The 19,311-nt window shown below is 51.5% G+C and overlaps 9 protein-coding genes across 9 annotated transcripts; 3 read left to right on the forward strand and 6 right to left on the reverse strand.

Moving 5' to 3' along the window:
- Window positions 1-18: 18 nt before the first annotated feature.
- MRS44_017774 (uncharacterized protein) lies at window positions 19-3,519 on the reverse strand (the record flags this gene model as incomplete). The annotated part of the gene is made up of 5 exons (XM_065615671.1): window positions 19-648; window positions 1,657-1,772; window positions 1,814-2,257; window positions 2,772-2,948; window positions 2,997-3,519. The coding sequence occupies 5 exons, from the start codon at window positions 3,517-3,519 to the stop codon at window positions 19-21; spliced, it is 1,890 nt and encodes a 629-aa protein (XP_065471743.1).
- A 574-nt stretch (window positions 3,520-4,093) lies between these two features.
- MRS44_017775 (uncharacterized protein) lies at window positions 4,094-4,728 on the forward strand (the record flags this gene model as incomplete). The annotated part of the gene is made up of 2 exons (XM_065615672.1): window positions 4,094-4,192; window positions 4,297-4,728. The coding sequence occupies 2 exons, from the start codon at window positions 4,094-4,096 to the stop codon at window positions 4,726-4,728; spliced, it is 531 nt and encodes a 176-aa protein (XP_065471744.1).
- A 509-nt stretch (window positions 4,729-5,237) lies between these two features.
- On the reverse strand, window positions 5,238-6,509 carry MRS44_017776 (uncharacterized protein; the record flags this gene model as incomplete). The annotated part of the gene is made up of 3 exons (XM_065615673.1): window positions 5,238-5,955; window positions 6,013-6,303; window positions 6,358-6,509. The coding sequence occupies 3 exons, from the start codon at window positions 6,507-6,509 to the stop codon at window positions 5,238-5,240; spliced, it is 1,161 nt and encodes a 386-aa protein (XP_065471745.1).
- Window positions 6,510-7,884: 1,375 nt separating this feature from the next.
- MRS44_017777 (uncharacterized protein) lies at window positions 7,885-8,901 on the forward strand (the record flags this gene model as incomplete). The annotated part of the gene is made up of 2 exons (XM_065615674.1): window positions 7,885-8,262; window positions 8,632-8,901. 2 exons carry the CDS (start codon window positions 7,885-7,887, stop codon window positions 8,899-8,901), a joined length of 648 nt encoding a protein of 215 aa, XP_065471746.1.
- A 184-nt stretch (window positions 8,902-9,085) lies between these two features.
- MRS44_017778 (uncharacterized protein) lies at window positions 9,086-10,192 on the reverse strand (the record flags this gene model as incomplete). The annotated part of the gene is made up of 3 exons (XM_065615675.1): window positions 9,086-9,233; window positions 9,320-9,783; window positions 9,839-10,192. The coding sequence occupies 3 exons, from the start codon at window positions 10,190-10,192 to the stop codon at window positions 9,086-9,088; spliced, it is 966 nt and encodes a 321-aa protein (XP_065471747.1).
- A 484-nt stretch (window positions 10,193-10,676) lies between these two features.
- On the reverse strand, window positions 10,677-12,023 carry MRS44_017779 (uncharacterized protein; the record flags this gene model as incomplete). Its single annotated transcript, XM_065615676.1, has 1 exon — window positions 10,677-12,023. One exon carries the CDS (start codon window positions 12,021-12,023, stop codon window positions 10,677-10,679), a length of 1,347 nt encoding a protein of 448 aa, XP_065471748.1.
- Window positions 12,024-12,765: 742 nt separating this feature from the next.
- MRS44_017780 (uncharacterized protein) lies at window positions 12,766-14,193 on the reverse strand (the record flags this gene model as incomplete). The annotated part of the gene is made up of 1 exon (XM_065615677.1): window positions 12,766-14,193. The coding sequence occupies one exon, from the start codon at window positions 14,191-14,193 to the stop codon at window positions 12,766-12,768; it is 1,428 nt and encodes a 475-aa protein (XP_065471749.1).
- Window positions 14,194-15,070: 877 nt separating this feature from the next.
- MRS44_017781 (uncharacterized protein) lies at window positions 15,071-15,419 on the reverse strand (the record flags this gene model as incomplete). The annotated part of the gene is made up of 2 exons (XM_065615678.1): window positions 15,071-15,100; window positions 15,192-15,419. The coding sequence occupies 2 exons, from the start codon at window positions 15,417-15,419 to the stop codon at window positions 15,071-15,073; spliced, it is 258 nt and encodes an 85-aa protein (XP_065471750.1).
- Window positions 15,420-16,777: 1,358 nt separating this feature from the next.
- On the forward strand, window positions 16,778-17,927 carry MRS44_017782 (uncharacterized protein; the record flags this gene model as incomplete). The annotated part of the gene is made up of 4 exons (XM_065615679.1): window positions 16,778-16,842; window positions 16,895-16,937; window positions 17,069-17,169; window positions 17,231-17,927. 4 exons carry the CDS (start codon window positions 16,778-16,780, stop codon window positions 17,925-17,927), a joined length of 906 nt encoding a protein of 301 aa, XP_065471751.1.
- Between the last annotated feature and the right edge of the window lie 1,384 nt (window positions 17,928-19,311).

The following is a 19,311-nucleotide window of genomic DNA, read 5'->3' on the forward strand; positions in this document are numbered from 1 at the left end:
TCCTAGGCCTTACCCTCATCAGAACTCCCAGACACTGCCAATTGAGGATGACTCCTTCAGGGTTCTGCCCGACTCGTCGTCATCTGTGCCATCTCCAACCGATTCCTCCTCGATATTGTTCGCTTCCCAATGCTTCCAAGAATCCCACCACTCGAATGTGATGCTTTCCAGATTCGTGGCAAAGTGGCGGGTGCGCTGCAGATAGTCCCCAAGGTTTCCACATCCACACTCGTGCCTTTCGATCCTGACTGTGATTTTTCGCACCAGCGACTTGACCGGAGTGGCGTCGGTCCACCGGCCAAGTAGATCGCCGAAAAAGCGATCCAAGTCGCTCCAGAGGACTATAAAGGAATTTTCTTCGTAGAACACTTGCCGAGCCTCTTGCAGCAGACGCTGTCCAGCCTCGTTGTCTCGAGCTTCATTCTTCAGAAGCAAGAACGAGTCAATGCTCTCTTGACTGGTCCAGGCAATAGGCTCCTGTATTAAAATAGGCGTCTTCTCGGCCAAGTAGCTGCGGAATACATTACGGCGTTCGTGCTCGGAGAGCTTTTCAAAGTCCTCGAAGCTCTTCCCGCCTGTGAAGCGGCAATAGTTGTCTTCGGGGTCCGGAAGGTACCACGTTGAAGCTTCTTCGAGCGGTGTAGGAAACTAGAGAGTCGCATTAGAATCATTATTCATCTAGGCGGGAACCTAGCTAAGTACGAGGCGTATCGTAGGAATGCAGCTAGCGGCAATGCTACTTACCCTATGGCGTCCAGCCATGATGTATGTTGAACTCCTGTACGGATGACACCTGTGGCTTGGCGAGCTATACAGGTCCCTCGAGCGTGTGTGCGGCGTGTTTATGCGCAACCGATGTCCTGCAAAGTCAGATTGATGCGACTGCCGGCCGAGAAGAAAATCGCGCAATAGCAACTTGAAAGTGGCATTCGCAAGTGCAAGACATCAGGGAATGCCAAAGCCCACTCATATACTGCTGGTTCAGGCGATAAGCATGCCGCGGCTTTTGTCCGCTTCCCCCCTTTGCTTCGTCGAAACAAGCGGGGCCAATACGGGCTGCCATGATTGAGGATACATGTTTTGCGAGAAGTCTGTCGTCACGCCTGTGAAAGGGACTTTGCGCAAAGCTTGGAGGCTTTCTCATCAAATAACTGCCCAAACCGATCGACCGACCGTCGTGGTGGTGGTGTGTGGCCCTGGGAAGAATGGTATTCTATCCGCCCTCCTCTCTGTCTGTCTGTGGCTGCAACTCACTACAGTATTCTCTTCCCAAAATGTAGATTATCATGGTTTTTAGAAGCAGAATCCCGCCTCCTGGCCCACATGATCCTTTATGTTCATTGACAATATGATGCTAGAATACATTTATTGTCCAGCCACTAGAAACCACTACGTACTCTCTTCCACTTAGTCGCTATCTTGGGCCTTTCTGAAAGCAGCTTCCAAATTTCAAAGCAGGCATCACCTCTCTTGAAAGGATTCCCCTCCCTCTCCTCGGCTTGCATTCTATTGCAATCGGTAAGGAATGCCCCCGAACCGTTCTGATCGTGCCTCGATTCCGCACAGCAGGCATCCCTTTCTCTGATAAAGCTACACTCTCCTTGCAGACGATCTTGCGTTTTCTCGCAAGCCCCCAAAACGTATTGTATGATTCACGTTCTCTTCTCCCGTGGCGTAGGCCATCTCCCAGTCATCAGGAACACGGAGGACTTCGCCGTCTGGTGCATCGGACCGCAGCTCTCTATAGTTGAAGTGTCCCTGCTCGAATGGTTCTGCCAGAATTTCACCATAGAAAATGAAAGAAGGGTCCCACGGCATTCATGATAGTTGGTGCATCTCCCATCTGGCCAGTCGCTAGGGAAATCGGCAATTGACCCGGTAGAACCCCGTTGCTGGTTCATAATATCAGTGATGCCCTGGTTGTGCCCGGTTTCACTGGCCAGACGAGGACCGCCATATTGGCATTGCTGTTGTTCTGGGCGTATGTGACAGACGGCAAGTGCTTGGTCGGGGACAGGCATGGTAGTCTCTTGGTCGACCTGCGAAGGAAGAGGGGCCACAGACCTTGAACTATCCTGCAGAGGGCAGCCTTCACAGGTGTACTCCCGAGGGCCGAATACCCAGCTTTCCGCGAACATATCTGGTGTATCAGCCGCCAAGTGCGGCGCCTCGCTCACGCAAGAGAGAGTGGTCCCTTGTGCCCCCTCGAACACCCTCGATGTTGTAGAAAGAAGGGTGAGGCTTGGGTCAATATTTTCTGGTTGGCAGTAGTTTGGGCCAGACAGGAAGCTTCCATAATACATTGTCATCGGATGCATTTGGTCTGGTGATAATTGCTCCCTAGGCTGGAGTGATGGAAATAGACCCTGTGTGGTATCCTGGAGGTGTGACATGGCAGGATGCGAGGAAAGTCTTGGGAATGAGCGACTGGATAGGAGAACGTTTTGACGCCGAACCTATGTTGAACGCCGCGAATATCTTTTTAAACCAAATTCGCCACATAAGGCAAGAGAAGAGTTTCTGTCCTGTCGGTAGACCCAGGGTTATGAGAGAAGAATAGAGCGGGTTGATTGAGGATCATGGAGGCAGTGGCTTTTAATGGTATGAAGGGTGTGAAAAAGGGGTTGAGGACTTGATGACATGCGGTTACCCCCAGGGGGCACCTACCTTGAACGACTGGTTTTCCTCATGCTGATTTGATTGGTCACATGTCCGTGCCAAACACCTGATTTTCGCTGCCGCTTGTGATAAAATGGCACATGTCAACGGACGCAGGGCGCTGTCCTCGTGGAGGGGGGTTGCTGTTCGGAGAGGAAGGAGCCAGTGGACTTCGTCCTTGCCTCCACATCTCCCATCCTTGCGCGACACAAATACAAGCCGGAAAACACCGGAACTGAACGTGGGAGATGTAAACCAGATAAGCCCATGTCCAGCAAGAAGGGAGGGTTCTGAGGAAGCCAGAGCCCCCTAAGGGGATGGCTGGACCGCCCACACACTGTTACGCCTCCGCGCTTGTGTATTCATGCGCGGTGCTTCGCAAGTCTGGTCCATCTCAAATATCCATAGAGGCTTCTGCTGAGGGGTCAAATATAGAGGCTCCATCTGCATCATAACCCTCGCAACCTTGTTCGGGGCTAGTCGCTTCTTCAACTCTCCAATAGCCCGGTTGAACGCCATCTTCACCTCGGCAAAGTCTTCATTGTCGAAAGCTGTCTCTTCCATCGAGAGCCCTGGCGCATGTAGTCTCAGGAGTAGCCCTGATGCGCCAACATGGCTGAGTTGGGTCGCATGCATAAAGTTTGTGAGGGGGGTATCGGTGAAGTGTTGTTCCGGATTCCAAGATCTGCCGACAAGAGTGGGCGAACGCGACGATATTATAACATATTTGAACCGTATTTTGGCCTCTGAAGTCTGGCCATCGCGATTATGCGATTCGCCGTGGTCGTTCATTGGTTCTTCAAGTCGCTCTCGATGACAACGCGGAAGGGATGTGTCGATGACGGGCTTTGGTTTAAGCATCGATGGAGATCTCGGCGCTGGTAGGAAGGGCACTCGGAGTAATCAAGCAACTGCAAGGGAAAAACAGGGAACGGGGAGAGTGAGGAGATTAAAGGCACTGCACGCGATGGATACCTATCTACTGTTCTCTATTTGCGAACCCCGTCGAATTGTGTCCGAAAGCGACGGCGTGGAAGTGGGGACCAAGCCGTTAGCTTTTAGTGGCATCTAAACGTAACTCGAAAGGCTCAAACGTGTCCGGTGGCCTTGAGTTTAAACGTCCGAGTCCTCAAATGGCTGGAAGCGGAGACGGATGTCCTCAATCTTGGCCTGAGTGGGGGGGGGCAGGGGGTTTCTCTTGGCTATGAAGAGTCAACCTCCTAGAAAAGCTGTCATGGTTTCTGGAAAAAATAAGACTGTCTGAAATCTCTTCATCCCTCGCCAAGTCAACGTCCTAGAGCGTAGATACGGTATCATCCAGCCACGAGTCGGGTTCTTCCAGTCGCACATATCTATCAGTCCGCAAGCTAGGTGGTCGAGTATTGGTCTGCACCATCACCGCGACACGTTCGGAATCTTCAGAGCGGTCCAAAGCATGGAAGGCGCTGGCCCAGGTACAGGCGACATGCCTTCCGATCAAGCACTTGCAAACGAAACACTGTTCGAGTGGATGATGCTAGGACGTAGCCTTCAGGTATGACGATATTTCAAGCCGATAACAAGTATAAAAGCCGATGCTGAGCCTGCTTGCAGAAGGCCGATGAACTCACCCGGGTGAAATTCTGTTTATGCTTGCAGATTCTGGGCCTGAGCCTGCTTGGAAATTACGACGGGGCCGCAGCATCTGAACTGCTGGCGCGGGATGAGGCTTCCTTACTGGCGCCCTTCATGCAAGTCGAAGGACACTTAGAGCCGGGATCTTTTGATTACGCTCAGGCCCATCATATAGTCGCCCTCGCGCGCGGCCTCCTCGAGGAGCTGGGCGGCGAACAGGATCGTTTTCAGCGCCGCTTCGACCTGCAATACTCCGCCCGAGAGAATCATGTGATATACGGCGCTATCGTCGACATTGAGGGGACCGGTTCAATGGAGGAGGCTGACCCGGAGCAAATGCAAAAAGCAATGTCTCGGTCGAAGCTGATCAGAGATCAGAAATTGGTGTCTACAGAGGTTGTTCAACTCATGAACACGTGCCGGCATGTTCTGGAACAAGACTGGGTGTACGTGTAGATGTTACTATAGGGCATCTGAAGATGGTGCAACGTTAAATAGAGCGTTTTGAGAGACGAACTCCACGCCTCGCCCTTGTGTGGCCAATACGAGAGTGGAAGAGGCAATACTAGAATGTATGGAACGACGAATAGCTTCCCGCTAGCTGATGGAAGGGAGGGGTCAGTCGGCGGGGATTTGAGTTGATGATTCGGGGTCGACTTGGTCGGGATCACATCTTGGTGACGGGCGCGGGGTTCTCTGGCCGGGAACAATGCTCGCAGGACATTTGTTTTCAGGAGGGGGAGCCGTGGGAATTGCCTAGGGCACGGTACATTGATGACTATGAGAGAGTGATAGCCACAGTGTGTGTTTAACAAGCCCCTTCGTGCCTCGTCCGATTGTATTCTACATATCCCATACTTCACTAGTGGACACCACATGAGTCCCTTTTCCCAACGTAGCCAATCCATAAAGGTTGAGTATATTATATTTGACGCCGAATCTTGCGCTGTGGAAGGAGCGCTGGCCTAAAATTTGACACAGACGCGCTTTCGAAGCTTGCCGGCTTCCATCATCTCTATTGCCTGCGGAAGATCTTCCAGCCCGATGAACTCCACAAAGGGCTTGATGCTATGCTCAGCGCTGAAGCTAATGCACTCTTCTAGAGTTCTGACAGTTCCGTTGCACGCTGTTTTTATGACGTATCGTTTGAAGATGATGTCCAACGGTTCGATCGTCAGAGGCCCATCGACAACCCCCACTACCATCAGGAGGCCACCCCATCTGATCATGCCGGGCATATCGTCATAAGCTTTCTCGGAAGGCGCAAAGCTGACAGCAGCATCCACCCCATGTTCTGTAACGATTTTGATGTCATCTGCATAAGTCGGACATAGTTCTGGATTGAACGTGTAGTCTGCTCCTGCCATTTTCGCGGCATCCAGCTGACCTCCGTCGATGTCAACAGCGATGACATTCAGCCCCATGGCTTTGGCGTACTGAACGCCCATTTGTCCGACACCTCCAGCGCCAATTACAGCTAACCATTTTCCGGGCGTAAGCTGACATTGCTTGATCGCGTTGTACGCAGTGACGCCTGCACAACAAAGGGGTGCTGAAGAGGCGACGTCCAGACTTGCTGGGAGTTTTACGGCACTGCGGGCATCGACCACGACGTACTCCTGGAAGTATCCATCGCAAGTAAACCCTTGTGCTTTCAAGCCTTGTGGACATCCAACGCTTGACCTATCGTCGACCATTAGATAAACCCGTCCTCCCGCGGCCGAGGCCTCGTGCACTTACCACGTGGTGCAGGCATCACATTCAAAACACCCGCTGGAAGCAAGAAAGCCGACGGCATCCCCTTTCTCGAACTGCCTCACCTGCTTCCCGACCTCCGTGATGATGCCGGTTGCTTCATGCCCTATGGTAGTGGGAACTTTCACCTCCTTGTTCATGACGAGATCCGGATCGAAGGTTAGGCAGTCGGAGTGGCAGAGTGATGCACCGACGACCTTGACCAATATCTCGCTCTCATTTGGCTTCGGGATCTCCACCTTGTTAAGATGGAGTTTCTGATCAGCCGGGTCATATCTGGAGGCAGTGTTAGAGAACCGATACGCAGCAGAGGCAAGCATCCTCACATACTGCTGAGCCCTCATTGTGGCCTTGATAGACTTCGGGGGGCCATTACCTCGAGGGTGAGCATTCATGCTGGCGGAAGGAGAAGCGATCGCGAGGCGCTTCGTAAGGGCTGAGAGGCGGTGAGACGGCCCTTCCCGAACGGCGTAGGGGTACATTTGGATTGTGTGAGCGATCTGGATTCAAGAGAAATATAATATTCGGTTCAGTGATGCCATTAGAAATCGAGAATGGCCCATTGAAGCCGCCGGGTACTCGTATTAGCCGGCAATGGGTCTTCTATAATCCAAAGCCATGACCTAAAGTGGACAGGGCCAAGTATCGCTGCGAGACTTGGACCCAACGCATTCGTAAAAAAACAAGACTTCTAACCGACATTTTCAGGTCGGCCGGAAGTAATGATACTTGCACTTTGTGACGCTACTAGATTGGTTCATTATTGGTACCCGGCACCCTTCCTGCGCATGCCACCCCTGGCCTTTTACGGGAGCTTTTCTTCAATTATCAAGTCAGGCTCATGGTTCTCATTCATCGTCATGTAGAAAGGCAGACCGTCAGGAATCTCGACTAGAAATATGCAGCTGGCGGAAAACTAATGCAGTTTACTGATGTTCTTCCAGCCTTCACTCGATGGAAGTATATTTCTATCAGTAAATCTTCGCAAGTCTACACATGCTGCACACCAATAATTAACTGTCGATAATTGATGTCTTCGCAAATCTCATGACATGTGCTCCTCCTCGCTCAGATATTGTAACTCTGCTGGCCCAATAACAGTCCGCCTTGCTGGACCAACATCCAACTGCAGTGCCACCGTGATTGGCTGAGAAGTGGGAGGCTTATTCACGACCAGAACGGACCAACTCTGTACTGATGTGTGGAGTCCTACCTACGGCAGAAGCACCTGAACCTTTTTTCTCGACCATTGCCCCCGAAATCCTTCTCCCTCATCCGCCTCGTTGCTCACTGTCCCTGAAGTGTGATTTGAAAACCGGTTCTGTATAGTGCCCTCTTGCATCGTAGGGAGTTCGAACAAGGTATATCTGTAGCCTGGTCTCTGGGGGGTAGCTGTGTTCTGCTTCTACTCGCAACCGCACGCACCGTTCAAGGTAGTTCACACGACCCAGCCTACTTGCCGAAATATCCCGGCTGCTCTCCGTAGAGTAATCCGATACTTGGTGACATCAGCTGAGCCGGCATCTCCCCACCACGGCGTGCATCCAACGGGGGCCGTCGAATCCTTCCTCCTACCTGGCTTCGCTGGTGTAGGAGACTAATGATTGGAAGTGGCACAATCGCCTCGTGCTCTGTGAGATTTATGAAGGACTCCAGCGCTAAAACTTCACGCTCTCAATCCTCTCACACGAATGCAGGGGTGCTAGATGGCAACGGTGGTGGCTTTAAAAGGGGTCGAGTCTCTCAGACCTTTCACGCTGCTGATGCATCCATATCTCTTTGCCTTGACTCACTCTATCCTACTCGATCATATTCCTCCTGAGAACTCGCCAAAGCTGCTGAGCGCACAAAGCCAGAATGTCAAGCCCTCTCTTCACACAATCTTTTTTAGACGAGAACGAGCTTAGACTCCGATCTCAAAGTCGCTCAGCGATGAAGAGAAGAGGACATAAGCAAAGAATCCGTCGAGGTCACGAGTCTGTACAGGGCAGTGTTGATGCAGACCATGCTACGGTTTCTGGGGGTGTTATCAGACCAGGCTCAGCCTCCTCCGCTACTGCACCAAGATCGTCTCTAGAGGCGGCCACACCAACAGAGCCGGGTCATGGACCGACAACGCCCACGGGTGTCGTTCCTCGCACCCCTCCCTTCCCAGCAAGGTCTGGAGGCGGCGAGCGGCATGGCCAGATTCACAAGGTCAAGAAATTATCAGTCACCATCGTTGTGAACGTCACGGTAAGCTACCGCCTCATCTTCTACGCAAAGGTGATGGAGCTAATAATACATCAAATATCCAGCCAACATTCGACGAGCATGCGGAAAATACACCAACAGCGAGATCAAGCCCCACGATTTGCATAACGATTCAGCAAGGCCAGGCGGGAGAAGTGAAATTGGAGGGGTGTGGCTGGGCTGTGACTGGCATTAACGTGGTCGGCGAACCTGGTTGCTGATAAAGTCCTCTCGTGCGCGATTTATCGAGAATGCCATGGCTTGAGATAAGCTGTGCTGGAGATTATCAAGATCTCAGAGCAGTTCCCGCTGGGAGGATGCCCTGAGAGATGATGGAAGCCTGTGCCCACATGTTGCCCTTGGTATCAAAAGGGAGTTGTTGAAGGTGACCAGATGGATCAGTTGCTTGTCGTCATCGCTAGAATCCATAGTCAATGGCGTGGCGAGCTTGAAGAAGCCATGTGCTTCGAGGATATGCTGAGGGACCCGTGCCCTCTTGCGGGCGTACCAGCTGTCGAAATGATTGTCATTATAGACCGGAAGCTTTGTGATTGTGGCCATCCCGACCGACAAGATGAGAATGAATATGCAGGTGTGGGTGGCAAACCAGAGGAGGAGGACAGGGCATTTGTTCCCTCTTAGGATAAGGAAAGGGGGCATCTTGCACTATAAGACTCCCCTTTCCACATGAGGCCTCTGTGTCTGTCGCCATAGAAGATCAAAATATCTAGGTCTCGGTGTTTTAAGGTATTGGACTTTGATGCTGTCATGTATTGATGACTGTGTCTTCTCCTATTGTGGCTGATGGCCTCTTTTAAAGATGTCATTAATGACCAGAAGCTTGTGTCCACGACCTGGGGAAGGCAACCTCAGTGAACTGAGCTACTTCGAACATGACTTTGGGCCACCTTTGACCCTTCCCCCATTTGTGCCGCGGCTCTGCTTCACCAGCCCTTCGTTGATAACTCTGGGTCCTGGGATTCGACACGAGCAATGAGAGGCAGCTCAAACCTCGCCCTTGTTGCAGCTTCCGTCCGAGAAAACCGACGATGATACAGACCTTAAGCTCTTGCACTCCTGGCCAACCCTCAGTACGGTATCCATCACGCACATCGTCCACATTCTATTGATTACCAAAACAAGATGGTTGGCTCCTAGAATGACGACTCTGGTAGATGCCTGATCTCGGGCCAAACTCGAGGTGCCAAGAACAATACAGCCAGCTGTGACCAGCGTATACGCCCTCCAGCGATCGCCCTCCTCATCGAAGATGCTCAAATAGCGAAAAGATCGGGCCAGGCTCAAAACGCAGCCGAGAGCCATCCACATGGCCCAGGCGGCCGGCCAATAGGCGGGCAGTGCGATTCGTAAAGCAACGGCGACGAACGTGGTTATCACAAAGGATATGAGAGGAACGGTGGAGACCTGCAGCACTGGACTGTTCTGATCCCAAAACTCTCTGCAGGAGCTTCTGGTTTGCGGGATTTTGGCGACTGAAAGGACTTCTTCCGGTAAGGAGAATATCTAAGTGGTTAGTTCGCTTTTGTTCTGTACACGAGAGAAGCAATGCCTAGCAAACCTGAAATAGAGACGAAGCTAGGATGGAAATCCCCCAGAAAACCTTCTGCAATTCTTCGATTTGATAGTACCAAGAGACCACCAACAATGTGGATGCCATGGGCGTTGAGATGGCGCCAAACCACATCTGTCCTCGAACAGCGGCCTTCATCCTTTGGGCGCCATTCGGGTGCACCGCCTTGGATTCGGACACAGGCTTGAAATTGCGACCATACAGGATAATCGCCGAAAGAGTTTGAACTACCAATGGGATGATAGTCGCGACGGCAAAGATACTAAGCTCAAGCGATGCGTCCATCTCGATGGTGGGAGTACGTCCGAAGAGGAAGCCAACGATCGATGGAAGGATGTGCATATGGAAGAGGAACGATGCTGGTGGGCGCCGAAAGGAAATGATTGAGACTTCCAGTGTTCATACCAGAAACTTGACGGTTTCCACCGGTATTTATTCCCAAGTGGTGGCGAGAAAGCAGTAGACAAGTGGTTGGATGGTTGCATTCTCCACATGTCCTTGTGCGAAGCTAATCATGTGCCAAGATGGAGATAGTGACGGATCAAGCACATCGTATACTGTCTTAAGCCTCGCGGCCTCCACGCCTGCCGCTTCTTTTGGCAGTCTCACGGTCCGATCTACGGCAGAGACTGTTTCCCTGGACGCAGCCGGACAAAGGGGAGCTTCGCATGCACCCGTGTCAACATCCAACCCCCCCCCCAATGCACTGACATGCAAGTGCAACAGCTATCTATAGCACACCAGTATCAACAGAGAAAGATGTCAGACGCGCCCAAGACGCGGCAAGGAATGACGCGTCATGCATGAGCTAACTTGTCAACACAGACTAAGCTGCACTGCCGGACTGCGCTTCCCGGCTCCCTTCTCTAGCTATTCTGAGACCCATCCTTTGGATTCCCCTGGCTGTAAGTGGCAAGTCGAGCCGCTTCAACTCGTACACGAGCCGAACGGCTTGATTCGGTACATTCTCGATGAAGTAGTCGACCGTGAAACTCCTTTCTGTGGCTGCAAGATTGGCGCAGTAAGAGTATACAAAGTCAAAGCTTTGAAGGAGCTTGGGATAGCGACGTAGGTAGCGCGAAGTGTCCTTGGAAAAGGCCGATGAATTGAGAGCATCTAAAAGCTGCAAGAAGATGCCCACTCGAATGCGGGCACCATGCTGCAACAGTGCCGACGCGATAGCTGCGTCTGCGCGATTAACCGATAGCACTCTCTGCAGGAGGGCATCCAGGAAGCGATCTAACTCATCAGTCGGGGGCGCGGATCCCGAATATACGGCAGACTTTTCTCTCTGCAACAGATCCAGCAGAGTGTGCAACGCGGCCACCTGCTGGCTCTTCTGAATCGGCGCCGCCTGTTCCATGACGACGGATACGACGAGGTCAAGGAGCCCTCTGGGGCCCAGGTGTTTCCGCAAGGCTACAGCACCCGCTTGCAAGGTCCACAAAAGAGATGCGAACGAGTGAGTCTGGCTAAAATGCCGTAATGCCCCTTTCGCCTCGGCTCCGAGGTCGAGGAGGGCGCGCAACACTCGACTCTGTCTGTAGTACGCAGCCAACAGGAATCCCGTGCAACCGTACCCAACACCAGAGTTGACGTCGATGCCCCTTGCCTTTACGATGATCTCTGTGAGCTCTGCAAGGCCCTGGCGAATAGCAGCGCAGTATGCCTCGAACTGCGGAGGCTGAAGCCCGACGGACGCACCTCGATGAACTAGAAGGATGGCAGCCGACTCTTGGTTGTGTAAGATGGCCTCCGCGAGCGGCGTTCTTTTTACATCCTCCAGTCCATCTGGGGGGATGCCTTGATCGATAAGGAAGGAGACGATGCCATCCAGTCCACGCCTGGCTGCCAGATGGATGGGAGAATGGAGCGTCGCGTCGGAGTGGTGGAGGGACGCCGGATGATGATTACGGGAATCACGGCATCGCTTGAAGTCTGCTCCACCTGCCTTGGCTGCCGTGAGGGTCTTCAGGGCAAGGAACTGGTCGTGGCACCAGGCTATAGCATGAAACACAGAAGAACACCTGTGGTTCCGAGCGTCGTTGCTGTACAGGATGTGATTGCATATTCCATGCAGCCGGGTACACGAGCGTGCCAGTGAAGCTTGATCCCTCAGAGAACACTGTTCTGCAATCATGCATATGATCTCTTCTGGTAACATGAGCAGCATGGTGAAGGAGACTTTGGGGGGGGGGTGGTTGGTTGATGTGGGTTTGCTGAGCGGTGGAAAAATTGCGGGTGGCGGCCGAAGAGTTGTAATCAAGCTGAAGGGCAAAGAAAAAGAAGTAGAAGCAATAGAACCATGTAGATCACGCAGTATTCTGACCCGTTATGAGTTGCAAGCGATGTCTTATCTTATAAGGTCGTCTGGTGAGCATATCATAGGATGTCATGGACAAACAGCATGTTTGGGTCACTCCGAATGTCCCGAATCGACGGTAGATGCTCCCGTACGCGTAATACAGGTGCAGAATGGGCCATTGAAGAAGCAGTCAAGCTGCAGATAGAGAATATTCAGACCGCGATAGGGAAGCAGTCTATTTTCCTCCTCCTTTTCATCTTTGACCAGCTCGCTGGGCACCTCATTCGACCGTGAGCATTACTCAAGCGTAAGCAAGCCCGATAAGAAGTAATTAAATTTCTGAATCGCAGTCTAGGTGGTGGATATCGGCTTGTTGGACTTTTCTACCCGGATCCCCCTATCTGCACCAGAGGGAGCTCATCCCACGTGTCTTTCAAACTCATGAGACTCTTCGACATATGCGGTCACGTCCCCGAGGTCGACTTATTTAGTAAAATCTCGTTTTATTTCTTTCAGGGACTAATTCCTGAACACAGAATGATCAAATAGCTACGCGGAGCCTCAACCACCATTGACAAATGGCCTTTCCACCTAGAGCAATCGTAATCTCTTACAGGGTATCACCTGCCGGCGTTCTCACGGAGGCGCCGACAAAGTATCCTGCTCTCTCCAAAGTTACAGTGAAATGTCTGAGCCTTTTGGACTCGTCGAGAATCCGAAATCCTCTGAATATAGTCGATCGGCGGCGGTAGATACTGATCAGCGCATTGGCTACGACGTCTAGCTGATCGTTCGTGTACACCCTCCTCGGGATGGCGAGACGCATGAATTCAGCTTTTGCACGACGGTCACGACCCGTGTCCGGGTCCCGATCATTCATCAGCGTGCCTATTTCTACACCCCGCACGCCGGCCTCAAGGTACAGCTCCACGGCCAGCACCTGGGCGGCGTATTCGTCCTTGGGAACTAAAGGCAAGAAGGCACTGGCATCGACAACTATTGCATGGCCACCGACCGGCCGTTGGACAGGGATACCAGCTGCTATCAACCTGTCTCCAAGCCGCTGGACCTGGCCAATGCGAGAGTCCAAGTAGTCGGAGCACGTGGCTTCATCGAGGCCGATAGCCAAGGCCTCCATATCTCGCCCAGCCATTCCACCGTATTTCGTGAATCCTTCAAAAAGTATGACGTTTTCGGAAGCTTGTCGAAACCAACCTTCGTCCCTCATCGCCAAGATGCCTCCGACATTGCCATTACAGTCCTTCTTGGCACTCATGACCATGGCGTCCGCGCACTGATGCATTTCCCAGACAATTTCCTCAATGGTCTTTTGGGAATAGCCGGGCTCCCGTTTCTGAATGAACCAGGCATTCTCTGCGAATCGTGCCGAGTCAAAAACCACAGGGATGCGGTATTCTCTAGCTAGTGCCCTGACACGACGCATGTTGTCTAGGGACACTGGCTGACCACCGGTCTTGTTGCAGGTGACTGTCACAACAATCATGGGTACGTTGTTATTCTCGGAGTCCAGGACGGCCTTGAGCTTCTGCAAGTCGACGTTCCCTTTGAAAGGGTGATGCTCGCCGATGCAGAAGGCGTTGTCGAGGGGGCAGTCCACCGCCGTCGCCTGTCGATATTCGATATGAGCCCGTGTAGTGTCGAAATGAGAGTTACCCGGCACAACATTGCCCCTGTTGATGAGCACGGAGAATAAGATGTTCTCGGCGGCACGGCCCTGGTGGACCGGAAGGACGTACGGGAATCCGAACAGGGCTTTTACTTTCCCCTCGAGGAGAGAAAAGGAGGATGACCCGGCGTATGTCTCATCTCCCACTAACAAAGCCGCCCACTGGCGATCACTCATCGCTCCGGTCCCGCTATCGGTGAGAAGGTCGATAAAGACTTGATCACTTTGGAGTTCGAATAGATTGTAACCGGCCGCACGGATCCATTCCTCACGTTGACCCCTAGTGCTCTGACGAATACGCTCGATCATCTTGATCCGCCAGGATGCGGCCAGAAAACCATCAGGGCACATGTTGACAAAAGCCGATTTGGGTTGGACCTGTTTGTATCATGGGTTACAGAGATTGGAGCCTAACATAATGAAAGAGGAGTCCTACCATTGTTAATGATATTGATATATAAGAGATTGATAGACGTCCAGAATTGAGCATTCACAATCCTGGCGACTTTGCAGTAACTAAACCATACCGGTAGTGCTCGGACTCGAAGCACAACGCATCTTCACCTCGAGGGCAGACCGAGGCTAAGCCCGCTGTTAGCTAAAGTCCAAATTAGACGTATCTTCTTATTTCTAGACTGGCTAGCTAGCCGCAGCACCGTCCGTTTAAGACGTCAACCTTTGCCCATGTTTCTGCTTTGATTGGGCGTGAGTGATCAGCAGTAATCGATCACCATGGGTATGAGATTCTAGTTTCCACCGGCCCTGTTCTGGACTCAAGCCACCTCAAGCGTTCACACTGAACGATACCGGAATAGTAATAAAGTGATGGATGAGGCCGTTGTAAATGGTGTCGGGTTTCGACGTTGCCTGCGAGATGGTGCTGTTCCCGATATCACTCTAGAGTCAGCTTCTGATCAGCTTTAGATAATCGCCTCAGTTTACCATGCTACGCGGGTTCACTATTCCTCATTTATCTAATGACAGAACGGTCAATTGTTCCATTCTCGCGGTAATCGATGGTAGACAATTTCCCCACTGACCTACTAGGTACATGCTGTGGCTCACGGCCACGTCGTCGTGCTCATTCGAGTTTCGGGCGATAGGAACTTGACGCATCAATAAAGAATGTGAAAATCTTGTTAAGCATTGCATTATTGCCGAGACATAAAAAACTACCCTAAGCCCACATACGGTTGCCGTAATTGCTCGATCCTCAGCTCGTTTCGCCCTACTTTTCGGCTTCTTCTCTGTCGACGAACTGTATATGTCTTTCGTAGAACTTCAGCATCTATTGATAAGAAGGTCCCGAGTTATTTTCCAATCTATGAGATCGTTCCCGTTATACGTACCTTTTGTGGGGATTTGTTGTAGATCTCTACCTTGTCGTGCTGGGATACGTCGCCATTGGGCCACTTCACAACAACGATGAAACTTCCAGTCGACTCTTCGAGTTCCACACGATCAATCTCCAAACTTTCCCATTTGTAGTCTTCCTGTTTCGTGCTGTGTTTCCGGCGGATCCTATTGGGTCTGAGGCTTGCCTTTCCGCTGGCTCTCTTTTGAGATCGGGTTTTCATGACGCTAATTTTCTGGGTGAGATGATGAAAAATAACCTACATCGGTGACGCGACTGGCCGAGAACTTGTCTTCAACTAAGTCCATCGTTACTAGGATAACGGTCCGATATCTGATTTTGCGGAGGACGAACAATTTCAGGACACTGTCCGTCCGTTACAACAAGCTTCCGCCGGGGATGGAGGGGTCTTCTGTCGGCCGTCCAAATTTTCGCGTTTGACTCTAGGTAACGCAGGGATGGATGGATACCCGCCTGCTGCATCTGGGCACCTAGAATTAGTGCAAAACTGTCGCTGGTCTCTGCCAACTTTACCTACGACAAGTACCTCCCACAGTTATGCTACGATACTGTGTGAGACGAGTAGGGATGTCCTGCGCAATACGAGAATCAGTGTGCCGAGAAGGATCCTGAAAAGCGACTTCGAGAACGTTAAACAAAAGATTCACTGCTCTCGTAGAGAGTTGCTTGCTGAGCAACGCCAGCACTTAGATGTCGTTAGGTGCATGGTGTGGGTGGTATGGCTGGGCCCCACTATGTCTCTTGTCTGGTTTTCTGTCCGCTTTCACCAACTCGCACGCCTTTGCTGTCCCTTCTTATTTCGTCCGGTTGCTGACTGTCCGTGTGCCTGAATGCCTTCCCAGCTGCTCTCTCGGCCGTGGGCCTCAGAGTGGGCACGATGTGGATCTCAGTCCCGGTCGAACCGAGATTCCATCACGGTCTCTTTCTGTGCTTGCATCATGTCGGTCGGGCCGTCGCTCGAATCCCCCAGTCTCAATCTAGGTAGGCACCAAAGCCATTAACGGCTTTACTGTGCTCAACGCACTAAACGCCATCGAACCAAACGTCGTATGTAACATAGAGGCCACAATCCAATTGCGTCTGACTGAGACGAATGATAGACGCACACCATGTTACGGCTCAGATTCACCATCGACCTTTCTCTGTCTCTGCCCTTAGCCAAATAGCCTATTTCCGACCGATCATAACGCGGGTGGACCGGTGACATCAACGGCTTGAATTATTCGCTGCTGCTTGCCCAAATAATCTCTTCACAACTCAAAAAGTTCTACCAAAGATCGTCTTTCATGGAGGTGCAACGGCATGTATCATAGGGTTCACCGTCAAAGTCGGACATGCGCGGCCAACGTCATCACCACATGCGACCAAAGCCTTTTACTCCCTCCGTAATCCTGCCTCTCAGCTCACTACGTAGGTTTAACATGGGTCTAAACCTCGGAGCTTCCCCACTTTCCCCTTTGTTGGCCGCACGACTAGGACGGACTATAGCTAGGCCAACTTGACCTAGTAGGCGACGATATCTGAGTGGACGGAGCAAAGGTTGCGGTTTGCAAAACACCAATGGTCACTGACGGCATGGCCAAACAACGCAGAGAAAAACGAAAACTCAAGTCCGAGAGTGACATGTAAGCTCTGATGCAACAAGACTGGTGCGTAGTGGATAATAACGACGTGTAGATTCATAGTGGACTCAATCCAGGAGCATGTTATGGACGAAAATGTAATAACGCCCCGCCCCCGGCAAGTCCCCTTCCATTGCAATGTTGGCGTCTTCCAGTTCTCTCCCGCCACCGAGAGAGCCTGAAGCGTAATGGGTATCATGTCAGAAAGAACCAAGCCGCTTATCTCTAGTTTAACATCGTCCTTTCGCAGGGAAACACAAAGTTCCGAGTCAAGTGGCAAGGTTATGAAGCCGAGAAAGACTGGACATGGGAGCCTTTAGAGAACCTCAGGTTAGTGATACAATCCCTCAAGTCTCATGGCATTTTCCTAAGATTCTCTGGGTTCTGGCAGAATCTCAGGCGAAGAAATGATTCGAGATTACTTTGATCGGCTCGCTGGAAAGCCCAGTGGTATGAAGGAGTCGAGAACGGCGGTCCGCACCAAACGCCACGAGAGTGCTGGTGGTCATGTTCCCAGAGGATCCTCTCGAAGACTCGGTCTTTCTCTTCCTGTTTCTAAAAAGCTAAAGTGGAGGCCCCCTGTCGGCTCTTGGGAAGATCACATCCAGACCATTGATGGCTGCGAGGATGCAGGCAACGGGGACTTGGTCGTTTACGCTACGTGGAAGGGAGGCGAGAAGACAAGGCATAAAGCTCAGATGTTGCATACAAAATGCCCTCAAAAGGTTCATTTCCTCGCCACCTGCCAAATGCCCTCTTTCGCTAATAGATCCAGCTGCTTCGTTTCTACGAGCGTTTTGTGGTGTTTTCATGATCACGAAACGCGAAGACGGCATGCAGGTTTCTTTCAATCAGCCTCGCCATCTCTGTGTCTGCACACAGAGAAGGCAATCCTGCCCTTGAGGCTACCTCGATTACTTTCGCATTCCAGGATTGGTATTATTTGGGATGGTTTACCAGCTCTTGCCGCTCAAGCCAGCCGTGTTCGCACTTCACCTCTCCGCGGCGGAAGGGAATTCGGAATATTACGAGATAGCTATAATGCTACTACACCTGCCTTTCACGTGTCTGATCATCTTTCGACGTGAATCCACCAGTCCGGCTTTCAGGTGAACAATGATTGAACACCAGCCCGTGGCCAATTTGGGCCTCGGCTTGAATAGCGCTGCAGCAACACTGGTGTTCGCAAGGCTAGGCATATAACCACACTTATAAATCGGCATGCCCAGTTAGCCAATCCACCACCTCTGTACTTCATTCATCTCCGAACTAAGGGGGCACCGTTGGCTCCAGAATCACCAGCCATGTGTTATTCTCATTCTCCGCACCACAAACAACGTCAGACACTAAGGACGAACGTCACACGCGAGGATTTCACCGGAAACGATTCAGGTGAATCACCCGATGTTGCAAGCCAGTCAAAGACGTGCGTCCATGACAGCCACGATGATAAAAGATTGACAAAAAGTCACATAGAGACTGCGTATAAGAGCCTTTTGGATACAATGGCCAAGGTGAGCTAGGAATTAGGCGAGCTGAAGGAGACAATCCACTACATGCGGGGCGTGCAGGACGTGCAAAATCAAACTATCGAAAGATTACTCTCGCTGTACAGACTAGGCACAGGAGTTGAGGACTTGGAGGAAGAGTCCGAGGATCCCATATTGTTTCCGGGAGACGAATCCTGCATCTAGGATACGCGTACTGCATTCTCGTTTGGATGGCTAGGCTTGATTACTCAAATGGGAAAAAGAAAAAAGAAAATAAAACTCATTAGGCCTTGCCGAAAGAAACATGCTTGAAGTAGTATTTGGCTTTCTGATCAACAGTCGCAAAGCCAATATTCGCCTACCGTTTGGAGTCAAATATGTGGACCACACGACGCATGTCAGTATATTTACGGCTGTGCAATATGAAACAGCACAGGCACGAAGACCTACCCGTTCAGCCGTGTCTCCCTTCAATTACCCAGCAATACCCGGCATCGGTGGGCTAAAAACAACGCCAATCGATCAAAGGGACTCAAGCTTGCGAGAATGGACAACTTCGTTGTAACACTCCATGAGCGAGAAACGAGTTCTCTGGGCCAAAACCAGGCCATTGAAGAACGGCGGTGTCTCGTAAAAAAGTGTGTAGGGAGGAACTTGCCGCCCATATAAGTAAGACGGATTCGATTGGAACAAGTGTGCTAAATGCTGACTCTAGTAAAGAAAAGAGAACTGGCATCACGATCGAGCCCTCGAAAGTTCGGCTTGTAACCAAACAGAGCGATGTTTACACCTGGGTTTTACGGCCGAGGTCGCTCATCTCTTTTCGAAAAACTTGAGCGACCACGGCTTGACGGCGCACAAAGAACTTTGTCGGGAGGTCGGGCAGAGCTTCCATGCAGTCACCTTTGCGAAGACGGCTATCAACGCCGACCATCCGAGCCTCAGCATATATCGCGCATCGACCTATCCGCCAGCCTCTAGT

Source organism: Fusarium solani (assembly GCF_023522795.1).
Source record: "Fusarium solani strain SB1 chromosome Unknown bctg00000014, whole genome shotgun sequence".
Lineage (NCBI taxonomy): Eukaryota > Fungi > Ascomycota > Sordariomycetes > Hypocreales > Nectriaceae > Fusarium > Fusarium solani.